The 18,971-nt window shown below is 37.8% G+C and overlaps 1 protein-coding gene across 1 annotated transcript in view; it reads left to right on the top strand.

Moving 5' to 3' along the window:
- The window catches only part of SPECC1L (sperm antigen with calponin homology and coiled-coil domains 1 like), a 70,738-nt gene extending 52,569 nt beyond the window's left edge, over window positions 1-18,169 (top strand). The window contains exons 14-16 of the mRNA XM_085305809.1: window positions 7,399-7,515; window positions 8,418-8,477; window positions 10,610-18,169. Coding sequence (XP_085161935.1) covers window positions 7,399-7,515; window positions 8,418-8,477; window positions 10,610-10,699 — 267 coding nt within the window. The 3' untranslated portion in view covers window positions 10,700-18,169. The remainder of the gene's footprint in view (window positions 1-7,398; window positions 7,516-8,417; window positions 8,478-10,609) is intronic.
- Window positions 18,170-18,971: the final 802 nt, after the last annotated feature.

The raw sequence follows: 18,971 nt of genomic DNA on the forward strand, positions 1-18,971 counted from the left end.
GTGTGGTTCTGGTGTCCTTCATTTACAATACTAGTTGTTCTCACTGAGCTTTTAGAAAACTGCCTCCCTTTCTGGCCTTAATTAAGTTGGCATTCCTAAGAAGCTAAAGTTCTTAAATGTCAGAACACTTACTTTGTTGTTCAAATATATGATATAAATACAAGTTTTATTCTGTATACTTTTGTATAATTACACAGATTGCAGGCTCATTGAGTATGAATATATGTGTATCTAATGTTAGACTGAATGCACCTTTAAGTCAAGAAATGCTTTCATTTATAATCAAATCGTAAGTGTAGAATAAGAAAGCTAAAAGTACAAGATATTCTACTGTTATATTTTACTCTATGTATTATACAGACTTTGAAGAAGCACAGAAGAGGAAGGCAGGACTGTGTGCTTGCTKCAGCCTGTGCTCAAACAGATTGCAGGGTGTGCATGCTTTCCCTGGTGCTGTCTGGCTGATTCATCAAAGCAGTCAGGCTGCCAAAACACTTCTCCTTGTTTCAAGCTGTGGTGCTGTAGCCAAAAATCGTTGAGTTAAGGAAGGACATACTTCCTTTTTCTGTTTGGATTGGATTCTGATGCAAGAGTAGTGTCAACTTGTTAGACTTAATCTCTTATAAATTTTGTCACAATTGTGAAACTCTGTATCTCTGTAAGGGCTTCCAATCTTAATGTCTGAAGTTTTTTTTTTTTTGAGAATAGCTGCTCCTTTTATGTGTGTTTTTATTTTGGTTAAAACTGAAAAATAATATTACTTTAGTAGGGAATAAAACATGAAGAGTTGATATTTAGGACTTAGGTAGTTTATATTTGCTATTTATTGCCTTCTCAGCAGCTGGGAATGAGGAGGCAGTAGCTGGGATTGCTGTTTATTCTAAAAATGCTTTTACTTTCTCACCTACTGCCAGAAATCTCAGAGTTAACTTTAATCCAGGCTTTGGGAATTGGTGCATCCTGATTCAGTGGGGAGTGAATAGCAGTTTACATTGCTTGCAAGAGTGTCACGATTGTCAGAACATGGTGCTACGTTCAGCATACAGATTCATGGAGTTGTCAGTAATTTGCATGTCCTAATCCTTTCCTCAAGATTCAGTATTAGGCTTTTGCTGTCTTGGGTCTCAAATAGGCTAGGTAACAAGCTGAATCTAGTGCTAGTATTAGAAGCAAGTAACATTTTGAATAACACCATGTAAAAGGAGGAGGAAAAGTCCTCAGGATTTGGTTTCCAGAAGATGGATAGTGTGCTGTGTTGTACCATCTGCAGAAGGTACCAATGAAGCACAGAGAAGAATAYGTGACTGGTCAGACCGCTGAGTTAGGGCATTGCTGCCTTTCCTCCAATATGAGTTGATCTGTGTACTTTACAAGAAGCCATCCAGTGGGGATGGACCCAGCTGTCCCCAATATATGCCTAACCCTGACTTTACGCATGAACTGAGCCTTACACCATAAGACATGATGATCTCCCAATATAAATACAGCTCAAGGGAAAATTCTAGTATTAGCACATGCTTTAGTTCATCAGGCRTAAGTTAGAAAGACTTTCCTGAAGTGACCTGTGGTAAAATGTGGATGAGAAAAGACCCCAGTTTCCCCAGTGGAAGAGTCAACCCTGTCTGAGAGAGACTTAGATCAAAATAAAAGAGAAGGCAGAACTTGGATGATACCATCACAGACTCCATCAAGTCTTGTCTCATACCGTACCTGGAACATTTAGCTGAGCAAGGCTGCAGCACTTGAAGCACTGCTCTGAGCCTGTAAGTCGAGATGTGCAATAGTGCAGTTTTGCTAGATCTCAGTGACTTAAGACATGACTGATGTCTGTCTGTCCCCAGTAGCAAGTTTTGTAATTGGAAGATGTTACCAGGAACAGAATCAGCATTCCCTTTTTTGTTCCTTCTATCTTTTTCCTCTTTAAGGTAGCGGGACTAGGTTATATCACTTGTCAGTCTCAAATGATATTGTTCCCCTTTACCTAGAGGAGAATTGCTGATGCTGGCTGTAGTACAGTAGAAAGACTGTAGGGTAAACATACCGCAAAAAATCTCTCCAAAACCAAAAGTGAAGAGCTATTTTTCAGTTTACCTTTCTAATTTTTATGGACTCTTTATTTTTTTTTAATGTCTTTAGAAGCTTCAAAAATCTCTCTAACAATATTTTTTCTGAAGTCTCAAAACTTAAACCTCAAGTCTTTTTTAACAGTTGAATGCTGTATAGTACAGGATCTTATTAATGCTTTTGCTTTCTCAGCCCATTTATCATTAACTAATAAAACAGAGACATAGACACATGTTTTTGTTTTATTTTCTCCATGTCCTAAGTCATTTGTGAGCCAAGTTCAGTTAGGATGTGGGAACCTTTCCTGCTTGTGCAGAGCAGGGGCTAGAGAAATAGCCCCTGGTGTGCTATGTGGTATGTTCCTCTGCTCAAACTCTAACATACATAACTCAGGGAGATTGAAGACAGCTGTGAATATGTGCGCTGGTAGAATAGTTAAGCTAATTTTGTTCTTAGTTTGTAACTGCAAGTTACAAACCATGGTTTATATAGTTTTTTAGCTGTGAATTTTTCTGGAAAAGAATCACTGACTCTAATAGTTAAGATCAGTCTCTTGTATTTTTTTTTTAAAGCAGTATTTTTTACTGATTATAGAGGATCCTGTATTAATCTAGAATGCAAGAAGCAATGGGAAACTGCTTCAGAATTAGCATTACACTGCTAAAAATATTTTAGAACTGTAGAGTTGTAGAAAAGTCTAGGTTGGAAGGGACCTCTGAAGACCATCTAGTCCAACCTCATGTTGAAAGCAGTGCATTCTTGTGAAGAGTCTTCTCCATAATTGCCTTTTAAATATTGGAAGACTCTGGTTAGATCTCTCCAGAGCCATCTTTAGAGYAGACAAACCCAGTTCTTTAAACCTTCATTTGTCAAGTTCTCCAATCCTCTAATCATCTTGGTAACTCTCTGCTGGACTGTCTTAGTTTTTCAGTAGCTATCTTGAACTGGAGAGGGACAGAGCTGCATACAGCATTTTAGGTGTGGCCTAACAAGAGCCCAGCAGAGTGGCAATCCCATCCCTTGATCTGCTCACTTTACTGCTGTAGTAAATAGCTTGCAGGATATGTCTTGCTTTYGCCACTGCGAGGATGTGTAGCTGACTTGTGTTCAAATCCAGATCATTTACAATTTATCCACTGTAGAGTTTCACCCTAAGCTAATGGATCATTTTATGCCTATAACATTTCAACCCTTTTTTCAGGAAGAATTTTGTTGCTCCTTTTTTGTGTGTGTGTGGGCACAAGGCAATGCTCATTTTAACGTGACTGCTGCTACTCAACTCTTTCGCAGTTTAACAGGAACTTGAGTCACGCTTGAAATTTAACTGGGTGTGGATTCTCCAGTGTGTTCCCCTACATTGTCCCCCCACCTCTTAAATGTCAGGAACTATTGAATTTGGTCTGTTTCATATAAAAAATGTTATATTCTCTCTTACGTCTTATCTGTAGAAAAGACTTAAAATTCGTAATTCTGCTTTTTCATTCCCACTTGGTAAGCATTTTTCACAGAGCTTTTTATAACAACAACCTATTTCTTAACTTCTTTTGTTAGAACTGTTTTTTTTCTTCTCTTTTTTTTTCTTTTTTCTTTTCTTTTTTTTTTTTTTGTGAAAATCTCTCCCAAACACTAGAGGTGATATCATTCCTATCGTCAGTATTGAATGTGAATAGGCAAGAAATGATAAATGCCCTTCTAGTTTACCTATGTCTAGAAAGGCGATTGACAATTTATCTGAAAGTATGACCTATGACCTTCAAATGCTTTAGTAATTTGTGGTCTGAAATGGCTTGTAGAAAAATTCTGGATTAGATTCCAGGAGAAAAATTATCTTAATAGAGCCAATTACTTAATAGGAACAGTAACAAAGAAGAAATTATGTCAGAGATTTTAGGCTGATGTCCTGTTTACCATCAGTTCTTTGAGAAATAAGAGCTTAATGCAAGATTGATTTCATTATACTGACCGAGATTTTTCAAAAGCCACAAGTAGTTAAAAGCATTTGGGAAATAAAATAGTGCTGTATTTAAATGTGCCAGTTATGTGCTCTAAGCCCTGCATAAAAAATTAAATTTTCAATTTAAATGACAAACTGTCCAGCTTTTAGGCTTGTTTTTTAGTGTCTGAGCAATATTATACTTTTTTTAGTCTGAGAGGTAATCATCATTCATAATGCTTAGAGAGCAATTGGAAACAGAAACTAGTCCCTTTTAATTGTTTCCTTCCGTTGTATTTAATTTGCCTTCTCTGGGTGCATTAAGATTCTTGGATGATGGGTTTGTTTTCTGCTTGTTGTCTTAGTACTAAAAGCTAGACCCTACAGAAAGGTTTAGGGGAAAGAAGTATTCCAAGGTTTTTTTGAGAACCAAACTAAAATGTGTTTTAAGCATGTTTTAAATAGTCCTTTTACTAACGCTTATTTTATAGTCAAAAGCCAACATTCTGCTAATGTTTAAAGTGAAGTTTTGCATTTACAAAGCTATAGTATTTAAGGGAAGATTATTTTTCTCTTGTTTTAGTTTCAATTTTAATTTTCAGAGGGTCTTTGTCGTATCTGTTTTCCTTCCATTCGCATGGTGGGGTGAGGGAATATTCGTATACAGCTAGAAAAACTGTCCCTGGAATTTGGAGGTGACGTCCTTCATCCTTGAGGTTAAGCCTCAGGTGTGGGTTCTCGCAGTCTCATACCCATCGTTGCAGTGTTGTGTTTTCTAATTTTGATGAATGTGTTCTTGCCTGTTGATACCTATGCTGAACACTGCTGTAGAGATCACTCCTTTAGTTTGATTTAACTGTATTGTGTATTCTTCTGCTTCTCCTTTGTGTACCTTCATTTCCAATATAAGCTGCTTGCTGTTCTCACTTAAAAGGCTGTGTACAGCCTATCATTACTATTTAATCGCCCTCATTCAGTACTGAGATATCGTCTGTGTTTGTGTTGCTGGTGTTCAAGCTCAAAGTTCTTAAATTTTCAAATAAATACTCCTGCTTCCTTTGAAATACGTGGAGCAGCCTGGACAAGTTTTTCCCTGTAGCCCACCACAAAACCTTATTTTCCTTCAGTCTTCATCACGTTTTCTTGCTGTAGCGCCTAAGGAGGGTACAACATCAGTTGATGAGCTATGACTAGTATCTGTCATGCAAATATTTACTCATTTATTACCTTATATTTTCTTTTTTAATGATCATCAGTAAAAAAAAAAAAAAAAAAAAAAAAAACTTATGGTACCTTGCCTTACGGAGCTTACAAAACTTTATTTTATTTGTACAGTGACTCCAGGTCTGTAGTAAATACAGTGTGTTCTGCATCCCGGCCCTACCACTTGGCTCTCTTGGAAGTAGGGAGAACATTTCAGCCAAAAGGTGAAAATCAGGACAGAGATTTTCTCCCTCAGTAGATTGTATGGCAAAGGAAATCTAATCATTTGTATTTGATTTTTATAGCTAAGCTGCCACAGACTGTGACAGGGAAGAGCCCCTCTCCCTGGGTTTATCCATCTTACTGGTACAGATGTGATCAGGAAGCAGAGTCCAGGGCATTGCCTATTACAGGGAAAGAAAAAAGAGCTTTTTAAAAAGCAGCTTGGTAAATGAGATACAAGTAACAGGAATTTATTGGTTTTAAYAATCTCAGCTTTCCCCTCCCCCTGCTTTTTCCCCTAAAGTCTGATACTGTGTGTTGTATTTGTTTGTCTAATTTAAGTAACATTGAAAAAGTTTTAACCAAGCGTAAGTTTAAATCCAATTTCCTGCCTTTTTGACGAGAAATGAGGGAGAGCTGCTTTTTTTTTTTCCTCTCTCTTCCTTTTTTTTTTTTTTCTTCCTTTTTTTCTTTCCCACCCCTGTGGCCTGAGGAAGCTGTGCGAGTGTGCGAGGACCACGTTCCCACAGCCCGGGGGTCTCCAGCSAGGACGCTTCCGCTCGCCGCCGGCCCCGGCCCGCAGGCAAGGTGCCGGGCGCTGCCCGGGGCGGTCGCTGTGAGGCTGAGCACGTACGCTTACGTCGCCGCAGCTCGAACCTGCGCTTCTGTGGACTTTGTCTAAAAAGCGCTAAAGCCGAGCAGGAAATGGAGATTTCCCTCGCATTCTTCTCGAGACCGTGCTCAGTTTTGTTCTTTTCCTCTGGTTGGAAGGGTTTGCAGTTGTTTTCCATTTGTAATCCAAGTCGTTGGCGTGACAAGAAATAACTGCCTTCGTTCTCGGCCTGCTTGGCCCGTGGCTTCCATGCAGGTTTTTGTGCCGGAGCAATGACTGGGTTTGGTATTTTGTCAAAGACGGGTGTTGTCGGGGGAAGCCTGGGTTGTGGGACTGCGTGACCAGAGGCCACAGTTCTTGTTGCGTGAAAACCGAACGAGCCGAGTAGAGGTGACTGTTAGTTTCTACTTAAGCCTAGTGGAGAAGGTTATGTATAAAGCATGTTTCTATTTCTCCATAGAGGTCTCGAAGGATAAGCTGTTCCTGGTCGGTGCTTAATTTAAGTTTAGGCTGACTGCTCACCRCTTGGACGCGTTATTAGCCTCTCTAGCGTTGTTTGACAGCCAACAGCCAAGCGTGCAGTAATTAAACAGGTTACCGAGGAGTCTTGTTCATAGCTCTTGGACAAGGCTGACTTTGTACTGTAACTTCATATGCAGCCYTGGGGGGTAAGGAGATGCGTTTACCGCTGCCACCGAGTATCCGGCTGGAACTGAACGACCAAGAGTGCTGGCTTTCATGCTCCGCTTGCATCCTGCAGTCTTGATTCCCTGCCGCTGTCGGTGTTGAGTCTGTTGGAACGTCTTTACCTGCGACTGAAACTTGGGTTTTGTTTGTGATCTTGTTTGCTTAAGTTTCTGTACAGAAATGGGCTGTGCAGAGGAGAATACACTTGTCCACATCAGTTGGAAATTTTGCGTGGATATTAATGCAGTAGAAGCAGAAAAGTAAAAGCTTACGCTAGCAAAGATATTAGCGCTTAGGCTGTCGCAGGGGCTCCAGAAGGAGCACAGCTCGGCAGGCTGTGTACGCTTTTATATCTTTGTGTATACAGTTGTGCCAAGTCGGTACTTTTAACATCCTCCCTAGTACAGCTTCGTACATCTTTTACATACCCCCGCACGTGTGCTTTTATAAATCTATGTGCTCTGTACGTCTTTTGGGCTTAATAGTAGCTACCTGCATGATAAACACACAAGATTGACTGGCTTGGCCTGTTTTTTTCATCTCGGTAGTAATGGATTTTGGTTTCTTACTGCAGAGTTTTAGTGTTAGACTGTTTGCTTTTTCTGATTTCTTCAGCAAAGGAAAAACAAGCACTGACAGATCAGTAAACTATAATAACTTTTTTTWTTCCTTCAAGAATATCGACATAACAAACTTCAGCAGTAGCTGGAACGATGGCTTGGCTTTCTGTGCAGTGCTCCATACTTACCTCCCAGCCCATATTCCATATCAAGAACTAAACAGCCAGGACAAGGTACAGTATTAAAAATCCCCACACTATATAATATAGATTGGTAAAGAAGAATGACCAAATTTATGTATTTAAGTTGGGGGCTTTGATTTAAATTTTATAGCAGTACAATTACAACTCCTAGCAAAGTACCTTGGTGCTATTGTTRTTATAACTTTTTACTGTAAGATCACTAGGCTAACCAGAACCTTGGAACAGATATAAGAAAAAATRATCAGGAAGACATAAACTTAAGCCTGAGGAGTTTTCTGTAACACAAAKWGTTGGGAAGGGTTTTTAGTTAAAGCTTTAGACGAAGTAGTATTTAAATTAGAAGACTTGGAATCCATCAAATGTATCTTGTGACATTTTGTTCATCTCTTTCAATATTACAAAGATGTTCTTTGATCATGTTTTCTCATTATTCAGTGAGCATTTTACCAAGTGATATGTGTAAAAATAAATTAGAAGCTATCAAGACTGAAGAATAAACTCTGTGTTCCAGTGTACTGTAATTAATACCTACTAGTATGTTCTCTGGAGATGCTTTATTAATGGTCACTTCTAAAAAATATAAGTATTTAATGAACATATACAGGAASCTTTTTATTTATTTATTACTTCAGACTGGTTTTAAGAATAAATTATTTATGTTGTAGCAATTTAAAAAAAATCAGTGTTCTTCATTAATACTGATTTCCCCCTCCCCCCCCCAATATTATCTCCTGATTGAAGAGTTAATAAATGTTTTCCATAAGCTTTTAGATATTGTTGGGACACTGATTCATGTTGCTCATCTAAATGAGTATGGCTAAATTACACACTCGATTTGAAGCAAAAGTAGCAACTTTAAAGATTCTTAACACCTCTTTTTTGTTTGAAGTAATATTTTCTTTGATTCTAACATGTTTTTACATCTCATGCAGAGAAGAAATTTCACTTTGGCTTTTCAGGCAGCTGAAAGTGTTGGCATCAAATCTACTCTGGTAAGTTTTAAATGCATATTGAACAAATTATGTCCCATTTATAAAAATCAAATTATTCTATTTTGTACCACTGAAAGGCTTTGATGCTTTATGCTTAAAAATAGTGGCAGATGAGCTCATCTAGAGGCTATTGCGCTTCTATCAGACTTGAGTGAAAAGGATAAGATACTCCAATCCCCCAGCTGCTATGCTTAACCTCTGTCAATCTAATGTAAGCCCGCTGTTTTTTGYACTAAAAATGGTGACTGAGATACAGACTTGCACTCCATGCTGTTGCTTTTTTTGCAGCAGCTTATAACCTATGGCAGATAAATTCTTCAACAGGAAAATTCACTAAAACTCATCTCTCAGTATCGTAAAAAAATTGATAAAGGCAATATATTTGCCTGAGAATAATTTGAGAAACAGTTAATGATCATGTCTTCAGGAGGACAGATGAATTATATCCTGTCTCTGACCTACTTCCAATTCTTAGTTTCGTTGGAATTCTTGAGGTGCAAATTACAGAACTGTATAAATCATTCTCTTTTCCAGAGTAATAAGAGAGTAAACTTCCAATTTGTCCTTGTTGCAAATAATTGAAAGACATTTTAAAGTTATTTATTAAGCTTTCTTACACAAATTTCAGCTTAAAGGAAATAGGAGTTTTCAGTATGACAGTATTTACTGGGAAAGGAAGACAACTGGAATTGGGAGTATTCCAAGCCCTTGTGAATAACTGCAGAAATTCTGCTAATGTTGCCAATATCAGAAAGGATGTTTAAGTAACGCTTGTGTAACCTAAATTCTAACAAAGCCACAGTAGTTAGCATCTAATAATGCAGCAAAGTTGGGCATTTCTAAAAATAACACTTTTCTTGATCCTTATCAGAGCCTTTACTCCTTCATTGTGTTTGTTCACAATGGCAGTGCAACGGTTGAGCATTTTGCATTGACTTGGTCAGTGACTTGAAACGTGGAAGTTTCTTACCAAGCTCTGATGTAAGAGCTGGATTGTGGAGAACAGCACCAGTGATTCTTAGATAAGTTAAMTGTAGTCTAAATGGTTGCTGTCTATCTTTTGAATTTGCAAGATACCTCATTACAGACATTCTCAAGGGCAAATTGAATGGAATTAAATCTTCTATGTGGAAATTGTATCCATCTTAAGGACTTACAACCTATGTGCATACTACATAGGTACATACACGGTGCATATAGTAAGTTTGCTGTTTGTGTTTTTTCCTTGTCTGTATTGCCGGGGTGGAGGGCAAGCTCTGAAGGGTGAATAAGGGTGCGAGAACTACTGTATTGCAGTTGTGGCAATATAGGAAGCTATTTCTTCCCTAAATAAGAAGGTGTTCAGCTGCTTTCATSTGGAGATCTCCAGCAGATTACTTTATCTTTTTTGAGTCCTCTGGAGGCTCTTGTAAGCTTAAGAGAGAGACTCCAAAAGTAAACAAAAATGTTTGGAAACTCCATTGTTCTTTTTTTCATTTGTACATATGCTGAAATCTGTAGATCATGATATGTCTATCCTGCTTATCCACAAATACTCTGGTGTATCTGTATGAAATGCATCTAAACTGATCACTTTTTCTCTTGATTATACCCAAACCAGTAGTAAAGCTAGCAACCTTCCTCCTTGTCCTTTTACTGAAAAATACTTACTAAAGCAATCTCAAGTTCAGTAGTCTACTGTAAAATGAGATTCAACCATTTATTGATGTTTGACCATTATCCTGATGTAAATTTACAACTTTTCGTTCGATTAGTATTTAGGCCTTGATTCTGCGATTCTTAGTTCCTAGGCAGATTTCATTGACTTGCAAGACTGGTGTCATGGTATGTAAACAGTAAGGTCTTGACTGCTAATTGTACTAAATGGGGTATGTACTTGTAAGCAAGCATGTACTAATATTAGACATGTCGGTGTCAGGTCAGCAGAATAATTGTACACAGACATCCCAGAAAAGGCTGTTTGCATTTTGCAAATAATGTAAAGATGTATGGAGGAAAAGAGAACTTTCTTTCCTTAATACTTTCAACTATGGAAACTTTAGATATATCATCACCATGAATTTGCAAGAACATTACCTTATTATTTTCAAGACTGTCGTTTCTGATTTTTACCAATGTGTTTTATGTGACAGGACATCAATGAAATGGTGCGAACTGAGCGTCCAGACTGGCAGAATGTCATGCTGTATGTTACAGCAATTTACAAATACTTTGAAACCTGAAATCCTAGTAATTCAACAGACTTGTGGGATAGAACCGACATTAGCTACCAGATGGAAATCTCACTGAAATGCTAATCTCCATTTCACTGAAAACTGGCAACGTTTTGAGTCCTCAAACTTCCGTGACATGATCCTGGATTGCCTCAAGTTGCTTCAGTTCCTAGGCCTGGAAACACCTGTTTGAAAGCAAGAACTTGTTGCCACACTGCTTGGAATAACCCAAGTTATTAAGCTATCTGGATTAACTATGTARTTAAAAAGCCTGGACTACTTACATGCTGCCTTTCCAGACAGACTTCCTGAAGCTTTCTTTCCTAAGAGAGTGAGATGAACGCATTGTCTAGTGTGCAGGAGACTAAATGTGCAGCTAAAGCTTTGAGAAGGAAAAGAATAATACGGYATCATAATACTGAACTTTCTGTAATGTCCTGATACCACAAAGTCTGAATATTCTACCCACAACTTATGGCACCCCAAATGCAGTAGAATTCTTAGTGGTAATTTAGTTACTGCCTTTATAGCTATATTTTCCTTCCTTTAAAATGTGCACAATATTCTAGGAGAACAAGCTTTTATTCCATAATGTCAACTTGACTGAAAAGTGCTCTTGATACCTCGAAGAATTTGGCACAGAAGAACTCTTCATTACAAAGCTTCATTATAAGCCTACCTCTGTCACAGTGATGTGGCTTCCAACCTTATCTTATGGATTGTAAGGACTAGCACATACAACTCCTGTTTTTCAGGGTACGGTATGCTTAAAGGAATCCATCATAAAACCTCCCTGTGCTTCCATTATAGCAGAGATTAATCAATAATCTGCCCTTGTATTGCYTGTTCTTTCCCCACTTCCTCCTTTGCCTATGTAGCGTAGTGCACACAACCACCGCCGGCTTTACTTTACAGCAATACGAGCATACGTCATGAATTTCTGTGGTAGAATTTTGGAACTGGAATAGCATTTCCTCTTCAAAGAAGATAGTTTCAATAAGATGTAATAATGAAGTAGCTTGTCTCAAAATCTAGCTTTGCAGTGTTTCCTGTGTATTTTTTACTGATCTTGCACATCTTCGTCTGGTTGACAGAAGGTGAGATGTTTTCAGACAAGAACTGTGGAGGTGTACACCTAGTAGCCTGCAATATTGTGTGGAAAAGAGTCATTGTCACAAGGAAGGAATTGAGAAACTTTAGTCTGGTCAACTTTTGTTTTCCTAGAATGCACCTGAATTCATGTAACAACTCTTGGGCAGAAGAGTTCGTGCAAGTGCCTTAGCTATCATTGATTTGATGCATCCTGGCACTTCAGGGCCTTGTGCAGAATGTTAACAGCTCCAAATGATTTCCTTTATCAATTTGTCGTAAGCTGTTAAAATGTTTATTGTAATCTTGTTTGTCAAATCAAGGGAAGGCTTCACTCTACCATTGCTTCTGCCTCTTATTTTCCTGAATACTCATAAACATTTCAGCCACAGTTGAACATCCCTCATTAATATTAAGCAGAAGCCTACTTCAGAAGCGAGTTCTGTGACAACTGCTATGTATAAGCACATGCTCTTTCAACACAGTAACCCTGTTATAAACAAAATGCATCTGCCATTTCTTTGATGCTTTTATGACTGTTAAGGACCTGTTTGAATGTCATAGATGTTAACCCAGTGAATGCAGCTGTGCTTGGCATCTCCAAGACTTCATCATGGTATAAAAGCACAGATTTAAGTCATTATTGCCAAATCCAAAAAGCTAGAATCTGAAGAACATGGACCATGTGAAGAGTAAAAATTCAGTGTGTTTCTAGCAACTAGCATTATACAGAGTTATGGATTATAATGCTTACATTGATGTGTCTATAATGGAGAGAATACAGTAAAAATGTACCCGTGAGAATTATGAAAAATTGCTAAATAACTATTTAATCCATACTGAGAGCCTTTGGAGAAGTTTTCAGAGCAACAGTGTCTCAAATACTGTTACTATTCTTTAGGCTGAACATTCCTAAAAGTTACATACCCTCAGATTAATTGGTACGTTGGAGGAGCCAGCATAGTCTAAAGGCTTAAAGTGAAAAATCTTCATCATCAGATTTTAATAAAAGTCTGAAATAAATTTCAGTTACATTTTTTTCTAATAATTTTGTTTACCACATTTTTCAAATAAAGGCAAAAAAAGAAGAATCCTGTTGAASATATAAATTATTGCTGTCTCAGATTTAATTACTTAATTCCCATTTTTGCACACTTGTGCTTAAAACCTCTGCTCTTCCTTTGGACAGACATCCCTATCATCCTTCTCTATGATTGTCTTACTGCCTTGGCACTGAAGAAAATATTTTTCTAATGAAAAAGACAGCAATTCTTGGTCTAAATTTACGCATGACCTATTTTGTTAATGTAATTTGAGGTTAAAATTGTTTGGGGGGGTAGATTTCTTGGGGAAGGGGTGCAGTGTTCAACTGCATCTATGTAGAGTCTTGTATGAATACTTAATTGAAGTAACACTAATGATATACCACTTTTAAAAGGCTTTACCAACTATTTTCAGTTTAAAAAGTTGAGCTTTTTGTCTGCAGAAAGAGAGAAGCTATTAGTAATTATATATTGCAGCAGGGGGAGCACCTTAATTTGAACTCTGGCGCTCTGGATTTTGTTTTTTGATGTGACCTGTCTGATAACCTTTTACTGAAGTCATATCTGTAAAGGATTATCAGGCTCCGTAAGAAGGATTTTTTTTATAGTGACATATCTGAGCCTGTACAAATCAGATGCTGCACTGCTCTCAGAATGAAAGCAGTGAAGCAGTGGAAGATCTAAAGCAAACATAATGCCCTGCTGCACTCAACAACACAGTGTTCCTGAAAGTTCAAACAATATTTCTTTTTTCAAGTGGAAGAATAGCTGTAGCCTTTCTGAAACTGTAGGATACTGCTCTACTCTGTTCCTGCTCTTACTTAATCCTGAAAGAGCCTGTCACTTTGTGCTTATGAAGTGCAAGTTTCTTCTGATTTCTGCTGCTTTTTTTTCTTTTAATCCAGCAAATATTTTTGAATGTACTAACAAAGGCCAAATATTTTGTCATCAAGTTTTATTATTGTGTTTTAATATGTGCCTTGCAAGTGCTTGTGCTATAGTTTATCAGGGTTATTCATTGCCAACTGTAATTGGTGGAGGAACAAAACGTAGGTGTCAAACATACTGATGCTGATATAACTGTGTGATGTTCTGAATCATGTTAATTGAAGCACATTCCGCAGAGTACACAGATGTCAATTTAGAGCCAAGCGTTTATTAGGTTTGGCTAGTTGTCACCCTGATGCGAGATCATCAGCAGTGAACTGAATGAACAATTGTGGGATTTTCTTTACCAACAAGAAGGGATGGGAGGAATAATTTAATTTTGATTATTCAGGAAAATTCTTTTGGAAGTTTTGGTATGGAATATTTAACAGTAACAACAGAAGTGAAGTGACTCCAACTGAATTACATCTTGTTTTTTAGTCATCTTGTGTGTCTAAGTGGAAACACTAATTCGGTAGCAGCGGTGAATCTCAGTGGCCCTTGTAAAGACCTCTCACACTCATGCCTCTGAAGAGTTGTGAGCGAAATGTTCCCTTTTGAAATTGCACTTGTAGATAAGCTATCCAGAATACCACACTTAATAATTACAGTATATTCTGATTTTAAAAGTAGGCTTTTTGCCTCTTTTCAATGAAATATGTTGCTGAAGTTTTATCAGATCATTTCTGATAAATTTTTGTCTCCAGTTTTCTAAAATATTTCCACTGTTAGTGTGTTTTTCTGAAAAGTCCACTGTCGTGCTTAAAGGGTCCCTTAACTTGCCTGAGCAAAATAAACTCAGCTTTGCTGTGTTGGTATAAACTCAGATCGATAGCACTGACCCCAGTCAGACTCTGGTTTTATATGCATAAACAGGAATGAATTTGGCCCTTGCTACATTGATGCACACTGGTACAGTGGTTTAAACTGCTGAAGATGTGCCTTTAAAAACAAAAAGTTCTCATTGGTGTCTYGTTTCAGTTAACGACCTCAGTGTTAAATATTTATCTATTTGTCAGCTCGCTCATTCTGCTCTTCAGGCAGTAGAAAATCGGCCATTTGAATTCTGTTGCATCTTTTGCGTAACGAAAATTCTACTGTTACTCATTTTTCTCAGTTTCTGTACAGTTTTGACCCACGGTTCATGTTTTATAATTATGGCCCAGTTTTAAAGGAGGTATGGAGAACTTCTGGATTGTTTCTTACTTTCCACGTCCTGCTCATGACCATCTTGCCGTGCTGTTTGGTTTTCGGGTGATCTGTGACAATTCCTTCCAAAGCCAGCCCCTCTAGGTGGCTGGCCTGAAGTTAAGCATGGGCTCAAGCTAAGCCTTTAAAGCTGTGGCTGCATCACTCGTGATTTTTACTACTTATTGCCTATTCCTGCTAATAGAGTCACAGCTGAACTGCGGGCTGTATCCTGAGCAGGAGCTATCGGAGGGCAGAATCCCTCTGGAGGGGAGTGCAGTTTATATGCATTTACGCCATTTTTTGCCTATTGTGAGAAATACTGTTCTCTAGATGGCCTGAGAAATAGAATTTTAAAATAGTAGCATTCATGTACAAAGTGATTTAACTACAGTTTGTTTTATGATCCTTGCCTTGATTTGATGTAATAGATAARTATTTTTTCTGTTTTACGAAGCCCTATTTCTGCAATTCCTTTCTTTAAGCTAGCATTAATATACGAATATTGAGTAATGTTAACTAGTTTGAGAAGTGCAGTTGAACAGTTTGSCAGGAAGCACTGTTAAAGCAAGGTAGCAATGCAGGAGTCTAACCACGCTTTTCTCAAGTTTTAGTACAGAGGGATTGGCAAAATATGTTAGAACTTCCTGACTGTCCCATGACCGCTGCAGAGCCTGTGCCGCCGCAGGATATCCATCCGCTGTTCTTGCCCTAGAGTCCTCTACTCACTAGTAAGTTAAGGATGCTAGACAGCTCTTACTGCATGTGATCGTCCCTGTTCAGAAAGGTATCTCTGACAGTGTTACTGCTTTCAAAGGAGAGAGGCTGGGTGGGTTTTGAACTGCTCTCTGGCTTGCTGAACATTTCCGATCATGCATTCATTTAAGCTTCCTCTATTATGTTCCCTATGATTTCAATATTTGGTGTTTGAATACACTTTGTAATTGTCAAGTCAGTATGCTAAGCATCTGGAATATGCAGCAAGTAAGTTTTTGATAATGAATACTAAATAACTTGATCTTTTAAGTTTTGTATAGTTCTGATTTCCTGAGTGTTGGTATGAATGCCTTTTTTTCCTTATGTATTAATGCTTGCCAGCTTTTTTGTAACAGAACACCCTTGATCTCAGTTTGACAAGACCGCTCTCCTGGGCTCCCCAAGTTAAGTGACTGCTCTCTCTAATAGAAATTATTTCCCCATGCTGAAATTTTAGTAATAACTATGAATACCAGATGACTTTTTCCAACTGACATTTATCTTATACTTGGAATTTTCTTTACCCTGAGGCCAGTGCCTGCCACAGAACCGCACATAAAATTCCCATCACTTCCAGCAAGATTTGTGTATGCAAAACGCTAGGGTAAATTTCTTGTGGGATACTACAGCAKCCTGATGTGATTACGGTGGTTTTCATTTTAATCCCCTATTTTCAAGGGGGTTTAGTCTAGCCAAAATCACTTACTGAGAAATTGAAATGTGACACATCCATTCTCCACTGGGAAGTATGCTTCTGTTTAATAATACTTTTAAAAGATTGTATTTATGAAAACTAAAAGAAAAATGTCATGAAGCTAGTTTTGTTGCACTTTTCCAAGGCTTTTGTATTTTGCATAGAGTTCTAGAGTATAAACGAGTTGTTTGGGGAAGCTGAGGTTTCAAATGTACTCTGCCCCAGCATCGCAATGTATTATGTGTATTTTCATTCTAGTGAAATGTATTATTTTAATTGCATGTTAGTAGTGTATTTATATGGTAGTTTGAAAGCCCAGTGGACATTTCCTGCTGCAGAGGAGCCATTGGCAGTCTTGGTTCCACAGTTCATGGAACATTTTGTTCACAGACTTGTTTTAAGAGTAGACTGCGTTTGCAATAATGGAATAGTGTTTTTGTTTTTTTCCTGAATTCTGTTTCAGCAAGCGGGGAGAGAAAGGTTCCTCTGCTCTGCCCCATTGTTGAAATTTCTCTGGAGGCTTTTACTGGTTCCCAGTTATTGCGCATGTTCGGTTAGGATGATTACTTGGGAATCAATTCAGTAACGAGGGCACAAGTATACATAATACACTCAAGTAATGAATTTTTAAGTTACAACATTTCTGTCTGTTAGAATCCTTTGTTTTTACATGTGTAGTAAGGTCAAATTTACTATTTTTAAGTAGCACTTTTGTATTTATCATCTGAAGGTTTTTTTGGAAAAAAGTCGTTACTGTATGTCATCTAATAGAAAGAAAATATAAACCTACTAAGCAGAATATGGGGTAGACCCCTCTGGACCATCAGTTCAGTTTAGGTCAGTAATGACTGAGAGTTGTTCGATGTGTATGAAATAAATCAGTGATCCCGCTTAACATTGGATAACTCTCTACATCAGAGTCAGAAGGGCATTAAGTGGTACCCTCTAACTCTTGGACGAGGGTACTTTCAGTTCAGGTGTGAGGCAGAATTGACAGAACAGCGTGGTGAATTTTGGACTTCCGTGAAAGAACAGGATTTTATGGATGTCTCTCAATCTAGCATCACAGCATTTTATTGGATAAAGACTAACCTTATTTCAAATGACACCACAGCCAGTAATAATATCTTTCGAAATAGCTCATTTAAAGCTCATTTTCCATGGCTCTTCCTATCTAGCCAGCTTTTCTGGCTTGTTTTGGTTTTATACTCATTTGAAACATGACTGTTAGACTCACCTAGCAGTGCTTGTATGGATCTAATAGCTCTTTTTCTATATGAGAAGCACTTTTCCTTTCCTTCGAATAGTTTATACGCACGCACGCACACACACATGGACATTTATTTAAACGTGTGTGTGTATGTAGGTTCTTAATAAAAGTAAAAATGTTTCAAGAAGCGTTTGAGTCTTGAATACTTAGGGTGGTCTAACAGCTTACACCTTTAAAATGTAAGGAGGAAAAGAACATTCACTCCCAGTTGCATCTGAGAAAAATGGTTTGAGGAAAACTTGAAAGTGTGTTCAAATGGGACTTCACCCTGTTGCTGGTTTGAAAGGCACCACCTGCTCATCATTGGAACCTAAAGGGTCAGCAAACATTTTTAAGCTAAACCTTTTGGAGGACCAATATGCTTTTAGTTTGCAAGGACCACTAAAGATCTGGGCATTTGCTTTCCCCGTAATGTATTCTGTATGAGTATTTAGTATGTATGCCTTCAATTTGCCGATGTTGCCATGTTTTCTTCTTAATTATACATGAAATAAAAATTACAAATAGCAAAATGTGTGTTATGTTTTCTTGAGTATGGCTACTACAAGAGGGGTTATTTTAACGCTTATTTCTGCCACCGTGTTTTTTCAAGAATAGATGTTGCAGGGAGTAGTTTTTTGGAGGCTTATGTGCCATGGATGCRAAAAGTGCATGTGAATGATTTACATACACATAATCTCATGATTTTTTTGGGAAGTCATCTCTGTTTTCGTATACCAACGTACTCTATAGTAACTGCACCTAAAGGGTTTTAAATGAAATCCTGACGAATACTCTAGATTAGAGGTATGTATTTAAGGCRTCTATTTAGCTTGGATTGTCCTGATCCTTAATATATCAATTGGAATCAGATTAGCCTATGTATTAGAATCTAGGATTATATTAAGTTATTTAATTGATACTTAGAAAAGGAGTTGCCCTACTTGGGTTGGACTGCCTCTTAAGGTGGATCTTCGTCTATAGAAAAGTTCAAAATAGTTAAGATAGATGCCTGAAAATAAAAGTTCCAGATGAAAGCAAAGATTAGAACACTTTAAATTTGATTTAATCTCATTTGTCATGGATAGTAGCTAGTTTTCAATAGCTATTTCCACACCTTTTCAGATAAAGCAGCATAGAGCTTTAATCTGAAAAGCCTTGGAATAACCTCGATCCAGATGTTTGRGATGGGCTCTCTTTATTTCAAGTATTGTTGAGCATACTGGCCAGTGTAGACAGCTACTATAATTCTACCTATTCTTAGTGTAATTTTTTAAAATTCTTTTAGTGTTTCCTATCATTTTTGCAAGCCAGAAATGCCTTTGACTCAGTTTT

The sequence above is a fragment of the Rhea americana genome, unplaced genomic scaffold (assembly GCF_003343005.1).
Source record: "Rhea americana isolate MKP2758 unplaced genomic scaffold, rheAme1 scaffold_227, whole genome shotgun sequence".
In the NCBI taxonomy this organism is placed as follows: domain Eukaryota; kingdom Metazoa; phylum Chordata; class Aves; order Rheiformes; family Rheidae; genus Rhea; species Rhea americana.